Genomic DNA, 10,614 nt, shown 5'->3' with positions numbered 1-10,614 from the left:
CTGCTACAATTTTCGGTAACATTTTTATCGGTTTAATTAGCTTTACCGTATCTTTTAACTTTAACAAAACAAAAATGATAGCTTGCCCAACGACATATTTGATAAAGTATTCCAGTATTTTTAAGGAACTCTCACTTACGTGCATAACATAAAATTTGAATTTCTTACATAAATTAAAATGATAAAGTAATATTTTCTTAATTAAATACTACCCTTATTCTAATTTATAATACATGTATATCAAAAGTAACAGGTACAAGTTAAAACACATATACCCAGTCGATTCAAAGATCAGTGGCATTTTAATATCGAGATAGTGGAATGAGTTACCTATATATTTCCTACCTCCCGTAGCGCCATTTCCATTTACATGGAAATAAACAGTCTGATCACGCAACACAATCAATATGGATTCGATTATTTCAACCATTAAAACTTGTTTCTGCAGCAATTAAACAGTGCCTTACATTGTTGGTATTCCTTAAGCTTCAGCTGATAAAATGATTGATCTTAGATAAGTCATTGATCAATCTATTTCAGTTCACATGAAGTTAAAGATATAGGGCAAAAACACGCACAATCGCAATATGTATCGTCTTTAACGTCGTTATGTGCCGCCAGGCAATGTATTTTTGTAGGGAACACGGGGTGGGAGGCAGGGCGGTAGGGGTGATGCCGTTAACATTGAACTTTCCTTCGTTCTGATTTAGACTTGGGCTGTATTTAGTGCTTTTGTACAACCTACCCTTCCTATTATCAATATTTTCATCAACAAATTGTAAATTACAAACGTATGTTTGTTTTGGTATATTTCAGGAACTAGTTGGTACAACTCAGGAGAAGCGGAATTGGCGTGGTATAGTTATAGCACTACTAGTGATAGTAACAGTACTCGCTCTCATTGTTACAGCAATCATATTAGTCACTCCAAGTAAGTTTTAATGAGTAAATTATATCTTAACAATTTTTGAAAAGATACAAGTCTACTTCTGATGATTTAAACACTGAAAGTAACGAAATATTTCCATAAACCTTTAAAGATATTAATGATAAATATCATAGACATCATTTGTAGAAATTTTCATTTGATAAAAATTTACGTATTTTATGACGTATATCAAAGTCACCAGGCAAAAACGAGTTCACAAAAGTCAATATCGATCGTATGACCCACAAGATGCGAGATTTGTTGTGCTACGACGATACTAAATGGTTGGATGTTTCGCCATTCTTTTACCATGACACTGTACCGAGGTAAGTTGTGGATTACCTGGTGTAACATAAACCAACTGTGCATCAACGAAAGAGTAATGTGAACTAAATGTGTTCTTCGTGTTTATCTAGTGGTTGTCAGCTTTTACTATTCCTCGTGGCAACAAGGCAAAGCCAAGCGCAATGTTGGATGTTATATAAAAAAACACTAAAATGTATTTTCTCTCAAGTCACAGTGCTAATTTGACGTTCTGAGATGAGCTTTGTCTTCGACAGAATCTTGTACTATAAAACCTGCACCTGTTACATTACTGTCCCATAGTATAATGGCAAAATATCCTTAAACAGCTGCAAATATGTTGTCTTCCATGCACAACATTTTTTTGCAATACAATATTTACTTTTTGCGGACTCACTTGTCAGCTTTGTCGTAAAATACGTAAACAATTGTCAGCTTCTCTAGAATTCCTACTGATTATTTCTATAAAGAATATAATACGTACTTATAATTTGTTCATAATTTCATGAAAAAGTCCTTAACTCGTCAGAGTTTGACTGGTTCCTTACTTCAGTTGTTTAGTTTATATACTGTCCTACATCAATATAAAAAGCCTCGCATTAAAAAGGTATTTACTTATTAATGATTTAGATGCATTTTACTTTTTTTCATAGTTTTTAATATTTAAAATATCTGTTCTATAAATGTTTTAAATAATCAACGATATCGAGAAAGGGATTGACGGAGGAGATTCCGCGAATATGCAAGTGGTTTTTATTGTTTCTGATTATTCATTACTTAACTTCATCGTTTTTATCTTGTAGAAAACATATTCCAATGAATAAGTCTGACTACTGTCTACGTTCTGATTCTCTTTAGGACTACTTTTTTTCTATTGTATTGCACAAACTATTGTAAAAAGATGGTGCACGGATTAGGAATATTTGTAAATGAAAATGATATAAATGATGTTAAATATATAAATGGAGCGTTTGTCAAAAAAGTTATAGGACAAAACCTTAATGGAATAATTGTTATTGTTTTATGATGTTTTGTGTTTGTGTTTCTATATATTGTTAAAAAGGCCACATTTATAATTAAGATACGTTTGTTTTCTACAATAGTATATCTTCATGTGTTACCTTCTTTAGATAAAGATATTATTATTATTATTATTATTATTATTATTATTATTATTGTTATTACAGAATCTTTAGACGAGATCGAAGGGTCAAAGATCAGTTTTAAAAGTTTCATAAGAAATGAATATGAACCAAGACAGTTCCAGCCGATATGGTTACCAGGTAACTAGAATTTTAAATTGAATTCTATAGATGGGATGTTATCTGAATATAGTCGTATTCTTTCATGTTTTCCTCGTTAACTTTTTTATAGAGGGAATTATTTTTTCTAGTCATGGAGTCTATGATAAATAATGAAGCTTACATTTGCCATGGTCGTCCAAATTCAGGCTTAACAGACCGAGCTGCAAAAATATCAAACTTACCTTGTTTAATGACCTATTTTGGTACGCATATGTCGTCGGTTTCAAGTACTAGTAACAATTTTGTTAAATCCTTAAAATTAATGTCCATTATTGTAACTACCGAATACAACGGATGAAATTTGTTTTAATGTTATATCAAAATAATTGCATGGTTCATATGATTCGTCGTAAATTTCAATTTAAACACGCCATGAATTTGCATAATTGGCAATCATTGCATTACTGTCAATCATTGCATTACAGTCAATATTTAATAAAACAAAGTAATTCAATCCAATAAATGATCTATACTGTAAACGTTACTTATTTAAATGATATGAATAACTGGGCTGACATGGTAACACCATATACACGATTTTATTTCCCCCATTTCCTAAGTTATATTAACTTTGATCTGTGATATATATATAATCATCATAAAATTGACCGTTGCATATTTTCTACTATGCTGAAGTTACGAATATCACTTCACTATTTTAGCCATTTACGTTTTAATTTTATAAAGAATGATACATAAATAAAACAAGGTTTGACTAATTGAGTGGAATATATAATTTACAATAAACTCTATAAGCACATCATTAAGAACAGTACTTATGTTTAAAAGCACTTTCAAATTGTAAATGAAGCCTCAAATCTCACACCATAAAAAGTTTAGGTCCGAGGTACTACAAAATGATGGTACATATAGGAACAGTTATAGTTTTCCAGATAAGTAAATTAGTTGCCACAAGTAGTTTTCTTCTGCTGCAGTGCAGTGTCCAACCATAGTGTTTGCCTCATTCGTCTTTGGTAGCCGATGGGTGCCCTTGTACGTCGAAGTTTATATTTTCTGTCTTGTTTGTTTTTACTCCCATTCCAGACAAAAACGAAATAAATTCCATGTCGTGGTGTTCTCTGTACTCAACATATGAAAAAGATGACTATAAATGACTTTTAATTTATGATAATTTTAATGACAGTTTTATGGTGCCCGAAGCGTAAGCATTTAGTCGCGCTTTGCCCGTCCGTCTGTCCGCCCGTGACATAACAAGAGGTATCAACATGAAACTTTGTTTGTAGGTAGATAGATATCATTGGGTAGATGTGCAGTGCACAAGAACCGTTACTGTGCCTTGCTTAATTTTGAAGTTATTGCCCTTTGTTCATTTTTGCATTTTGAACTTTGTCCGCGACATAACTCTTAAACTATAAGTAAACATGAAGCTAGATAGGTAAACATGTAGGTAGGATATTTCTCATTTAATTGATGTGCAGTGCATAAGAACGTAACTCTGCCTTGCTTAATTTTAGAGTTTTTGCCCTTTTGTTCATTTTAAACTTCAACTTTGTCCGGGACGTAACTCTAAAACTTTAAGAGATATCAACATGAAACTTTGTAGGAACATAGATCTCATTAGGTAGAAGTGCAGTGCAAAAGAACCATAACTCTGCCTTGCCTGATTTTTGATCTCATTTAAATGATGTGCAGTGCATAAGAACGTAACTCTGCATTGCTTAATTTTGGAGTTATTGCCCTTTGTTCCTTTTAACACTTTGAACTTTATCCGGGACATAACTCTGAAACCATAAGAAGTATCATAAAGAAACTTTGTAGGTACATAGATCTCATTAAATAGAAGTGCAATGCAAGAACCGTTACCTTGCCTTGCTTAATTTAGGAGTTATTGCCCTTTGTTCATTTATACACTTTGGACATTGTCCAGGACATAGCCTCGAAAGTATAATAGATATGAACAAGACACTCTGTAGGTATATAGATCTCATTTGGTCACAAGTGCACAAGAACTGTTACTCTGCCTGGACTTACTTTGGAGTTTTGGCTTGTTTTGTTCATTTTTGTCACCTTTGTCTGGGACATAAGTCTGAAAATACAAAATTATACTTTTCTGTGTCTAAAACCTATTCGGGGAGCATCGCCCGGATCAACCGGCTCTTGTTTAAAAAATGTTGTATAATACAATTTTCTTATATGAATCATTGTATAAAATTGCCATCTTACATATTGAAACTTAGGACCGTGTTTTATATGTTATGTGATAATATTGAGAAACATGTATGGATAATTTGACAGCGTAACGGTTATAAGTACGATATTTTACGACGTGGTAATCGGTGTCTAGTCAAGTAAGTGACGCGGGAATGGCCGCTTATTACAGTAAATGACAGTACTCTCTGATATCATTAGTTTCGTAGGAAACAATAAATCAGTTATACAAGTCAACCATGTCCAGTAATCAATAAAAATATATCACACTAAAAGCTTTTTCTGATAGATATTGAAGTATTTGTGTAAAGGGAAACCAAAGGGTTGCCTCATTCCTAATGTATATATTTTTCCCATAAACCAAAGGGTTGCATCATTCCTAATGTATATATTTTTCCATAAACCAGAGGGTTGCATCATTCCTAGTGTATATATTTTTCATATAAACAAAAGGGTTGCATCATTCCTAATGTATATATTTTTCCATAAACCAAAGGGTTGCATCATTCCTAGTGTATATATTTTTCCCATAAACCAAAGGGTTGCATCATTCCTTATGTATTTATTTTTCCATAAACCAAAGGGTTGCATCATTCCTAGTGTGTATTTATTTTTCCATAAACCAGAGGGTTGCATCATTCCTAGTGTATATATTTTTCATATAAACAAAAGGGTTGCATCATTCCTAATGTATATATTTTTCCATAAACCAAAGGGTTGCATCATTCCTAGTGTGTATTTATTTTTCCATAAACCAAAGGGTTGCATCATTCCTAGTGTATATATTTTCCCCATAAACCAAAGGGTTGCCTCATTCCTAATGTATATATTTTTCCCATAAACAAAAGGGTTGCATCATTCCTAATGTATATATTTTTCCATAAACCAGAGGGTTGCATCATTCCAAGTGTATATATTTTTCCATAAACCAAAGGGTTGCATCATTCCTTGTGTATATATTTTCCCCATAAACCAGAGGGTTGCATCATTCCTAATGTATATATTTTTCCCATAAACCAAAGGGTTGCATCATTCCTAGTGTGTATTTATTTTTCCATAAACCAAAGGGTTGCATCATTCCTAGTGTATATATTTTTCCCATAAACCAAAGGGTTGCATCATTCCTTATGTATATATTTTTCCAATAAACAAGAGGGTTGCATCATTCCTAATGTATATATTTTTCCCATAAACCAGAGGGTTGCATCATTCCTAATGTATATATTTTTCCCATAAACCAGAGGGTTGCATCATTCCTAATGTATATATTTTTCCCATAACCCAAAGTGTTGCATCATTCCTAATGTATATATTTTCCATAAACCAAAGGGTTGCATCATTCCTAATGCTAGTGTATATATTTTTCCCATAAACCAAAGGTTTGCATCACTCCTAATGTATATATTTTCCCATAAACCAGAGGGTTGCATCATTCCTTATGTATATATTTTTCCCATAAACCAAAGGGTTGCATCATTCCTAGTGTATATATTTTTCCCATAAACCAAAGGGTTGCATCATTCCTAATGTATATATTTTTCCATAAACCAAAGGGTTGCATCATTCCTAGTGTATATATTTTTCCCATAAACCAGAGGGTTGCATCATTCCTAATGTATATATTTTTCCCATAAACCAAAGGGTTGCATCATTCCTAATGTATCTATTTTTCCATAAACCAAAGGGATGCATCATTCCTAATGTATATATTTTTTCATAAACCAAAGGGATGCATCATTCCTAATGTATATATTTTTTCATTAACCAAAGGGTTGCATCATTCCTAGTGTGTATATTTTTCCAATAAACCAGAGGGTTGCATCATTCCTAATGTATATATTTTTCCCATAAACCAAAGGGTTGCATCGTTCCTAATGTATATATTTTTCCCATAAATCAGAGGGTTGCATCATTCCTAATGTATATATTTTTCCCATAAACCAAAGGGTTGCATAATTCCTAATGTATATACTTTTCCATAAACTAAATGGTTGCATCATTCCTAATGTATATATTTTTCCAGAAACCAAAGAGTTGCATCATTCCTAGTGTATATATTTTTCCCATAAACCAAAGGGTTGCATCATTCCTTATGTATATATTTTTCCCATAAACCAGTGTGTTGCATCATTCCTTATGTATATATTTTTCCCATAAACCAAAGGGTTGCATCATTCCTAATGTATATATTTTTCCCATAAACCAGAGGGTTGCATCATTCCTAATGTATATATTTTTCCCATAAACCAAAGGGTTGCATCATTCCTAATGTATATATTTTTCCATAAACCAAAGGGTTGCATCATTCCTAATGTATTTATTTTTCCATAAACCAAAGGGTTGCATTATTCCTAGTGTATATATTTTTCCCATAAACCAAAGGGTTGCATCATTCCTAATGTATATATTTTCCCCATAAACATTAATATATGTCGGTATAGTTTATTCATATATCATGTTTATAAGTATATAATTATGTAGTTTTAGTTTGAAATATTGTTAGAGCTACAGCTATAAATAGCCTCAGCTTTACTGGTCACTGTAAGATCACTCTAATATTAATATAAGTACATAAAATGTGCTAGGCTTGTTAATAAGAATATAAAATACCGGTAAAGCAATATCATTGATGATTTCTTAAATACATTGATTCTTATTTAAATGTTCGATCACAGAGTTCTAAATACAGGAGATAAAACAAAGGAAAAATAAATATTAAGGCCGGTTTTATTGAATCAGTTCATCAGAAATAATGTCAGTTTCTTAATCTCTCTAAATAGGGGTAATACCAAAAACAGTGTAATGAAAGCACTGGAAGGGGCATAAAATATCACAACACTGAGATAATGAAGGCGGATGTCAGATGCCACACAGAACAACTTAATAATTATTGACAAGTTACATACGTAAGAATTAGAAAAGGGCGACTTTAATCAAGATATCTTTTTGATTGAATCACAAATCTATATGCCCACCCCTTGACTGAAAGTGCGTAACATCTAGTGTAAATATGTGTTCTTTAAAATTGTCCTTATCATGTTGCCTATAACTTTTAATTTTATGTTACTCCTTAAAGCATATATAAAAGACAAAGCTTTTTCTTAACATGTCGAGGCATTCAGTTGTAATAACATGTTTTATATGCCTTTTGCAGGGATGTTATAAAGGCTAAATTGTTTCTCTATTTTAACAGGCGAGGAGGCATTTATTTTCCAAGACAGGGACGGCGCAGTCAAAGAATTTAATTGCTTAGATAATTCGTCTACCGTTTTATTTGGAAACTTAACATTTGTAAGCTATCTTTGTTTTTATCAGTTTTTAGTACTCTTTACTCCATGTCGATCTTATTCTAACAAGTAGCTCTATGCTGATTGTGAATTTCGATAACGCAATACACAAATGGTTAAAATACCCTTGTAACCAATAGTTATTTTCTTTATTTAGATGAATAATGAAGATATCTTTTAGTATTTTGTTATAACGAGAATATCAGTTTTTGTCATAATACTTCGTTAATTAAATCATTATCTTGGATTGTGTCTTTTAACAGAATTGAAAGATTTATACGTCATGTGTCATTGAATATACAGATCTGCTTCCAGAATAAAAGAGGATTTTCCGAGTGTCCCTCTTTTTGGCCCGATTTAGAGTTATTTCTATTCTAATACAGGTTTTTGGGCATAAAAGGACAAAAACAGCAAAAAATCAGTAATATCTTTTTTATTTTTCAACAAAATTTGTTCATACGTCTGAACAAAACAAACTATAAGAGTCAAAATAGCACACAAATTAGCCGCTTCAATTTTGTTCATACGTATGAACAACTTTTTTCCTCAACTTGTAAGGTTTTTGTTCATACGTATGAACACTGCATTATTTCAGTCATTTTGTGGTTATTTTGAAACAAATTTTGTTCAGACGTCTGAACAAAACCAACTCACAAAGTAAAAAATATCACATAAATAAACAGCTGCAATTTTGTTCATACGTGTGAACAAAAAAGTAAATCAAATTTTAATTAAAATTAACATTTTTTCAACATGATGGCAGATTTTTGTTCATACGTATGAACACAGTCAACATCATTTCAGTCATTATGTGGTTGTTTTTAAACAAATTTTGTTCATACGTCTGAACAAACAAACTCACAGAGTGAAATTGCATATAAATTACATGATACAATTTTGTTTATACGTATGAACAAAAAAAATTAACATTTTTCAACATGGCAGGTTTTTGTTCACACGTATGAACACAACATCATTTCAGTAATTTTGTGGTTATTTTGAAACAAATTTGTTCATACGTCTGAACAAAACTAACTCAGAGAGTGAAAAATAACACATAAATTACATGATACAATTTTGTTCATACGTATGAACAAAAAAAAATAACATTTTCAACATGGCAGGTTTTTGTTCACACGTATGAACACAACATCATTTCAGTAATTTTGTGGTTATTTTGAAACAAATTTGTTCATACGTCTGAACAAAACTGAAATGATGTTGTGTTCATACGTGTACCTTTTTCTTCTTTCAGAGGGAGCTCAACACAGACCAATTTAAACTGTCGCCAGACAAACAATATGTATTGTTTCAATACGACATTGAGGCTGTAAGTATAATTCTATTAAATGATAACTTCCTGCTATTTTCCCATGCCATAAACAACAAACTCATTGATCTTAGACCATTTTTGGGATAGTATCTTTGCTATTTAGATTATAAGAAGCAACCATTATCGGAGTTTAGTGTAATGTAAAATACACGGTGCATATCCATATCGGTACCCTCTTTGCGAAATATACTCAAATGGTACCCTCTCTGCACATGCAAAGGCTATTCTTTGCTAAAAACAAACCAGCTATGGATAACAATCCAGCTAATGTTCCTGAGGTATGTCATGTGGAAAATATGTATACAACGAAACACTAGAATGTTTTATCTTCGAGTGTTTATTGTAGTGTGTCCATTTTCAATTATTGCAACCCCATTATCAGCTACATAAAATGGGCATGTCTTGTATCGCCCATCACCTCGACTTAATTTTCGAAATGAACCAGTTGCTTGAAAATATATGCATCATACATACTACATATGTTCATTTATACATAATCACCACGAGGCTATCTGATTCGTACGAGGGGGCGTAGCCCCCCCCCCCCTTTTGTATCATAGTCAAACATGAAAACGGGTAACTTGTTGTTCCCAGAAAAAGTAACCAATGAACGAGCATCTGAATATGAAATTTCTGTCGCTTTCCCTTTCTCTGCCGTCACAATAAGTCAACCCCAGCAAAAATGAGTCAATCAATGGGCATGTTCTGCAGTGCGGGTAACTAATACCTGCACTCCAGTTAACGCACTATGCATGTATATGTATACGATTTAAATCTAGAAAGGTCCCAAAACTATGATACAAGTCATAATAGGAGCAACATTTAACAATGTAAAGATTTTACTTCAATACAAAATACTTAATTTATAACTGTACTGATTAACAAAAGCAACAGACTGAAGCAAAATCTTGATTAGGTTATAGGCCAATGAGTAACCTTTTTAAAACTACATGTAAAACAGGACACCAAAATCACGGTTCTACAACATATATATCTATCTGAAAAGTATAAAACATTTCCTATAACTACGGTGATTCATGTGGATCATCGAGGTATTGTGCTGCCTTGATGGCATTAGTATTACAATGCCATAACCGGGGAAAACGCTTGCATAATTTGACAACGAGTTCGATTCGAGCAATACCTGTCGTGCAATATCGTTACTAGTGCTATATATTCATATTGATGAATTTTGATTGATAGAAGCTCACATTGGTACGAATCCTGAGTGGATCGAATTCTTTTATATTAGTAAACTACACAGCAAGCTGGCAATTGTCTGTTGATTTT

General features: G+C 32.3%; 1 protein-coding gene across 1 annotated transcript in view; it reads left to right on the top strand.

The window, feature by feature from the left end:
- Positions 1 to 816: 816 nt before the first annotated feature.
- LOC132720398 (dipeptidyl peptidase 4-like) overlaps positions 817 to 10,614 on the top strand; it is a gene marked incomplete at its 5' end in the record, with an annotated part of 59,999 nt that continues 50,201 nt past the window's right edge. Inside the window, 4 exon segments of the mRNA XM_060704527.1 lie at positions 817 to 931; positions 2,419 to 2,514; positions 7,898 to 7,995; positions 9,247 to 9,321. Of these exon segments, the coding sequence (XP_060560510.1) occupies positions 817 to 931; positions 2,419 to 2,514; positions 7,898 to 7,995; positions 9,247 to 9,321 (384 nt within the window).

Source organism: Ruditapes philippinarum, unplaced genomic scaffold (genome assembly GCF_026571515.1).
Source record: "Ruditapes philippinarum isolate M1 unplaced genomic scaffold, ASM2657151v2 ctg3255_1_1_1_1, whole genome shotgun sequence".
NCBI classification, from domain to species: domain Eukaryota; kingdom Metazoa; phylum Mollusca; class Bivalvia; order Venerida; family Veneridae; genus Ruditapes; species Ruditapes philippinarum.
The sequence above is the reverse complement of the archived record's forward strand: the minus strand, read 5'-3'. Positions and strand labels throughout refer to the sequence as shown.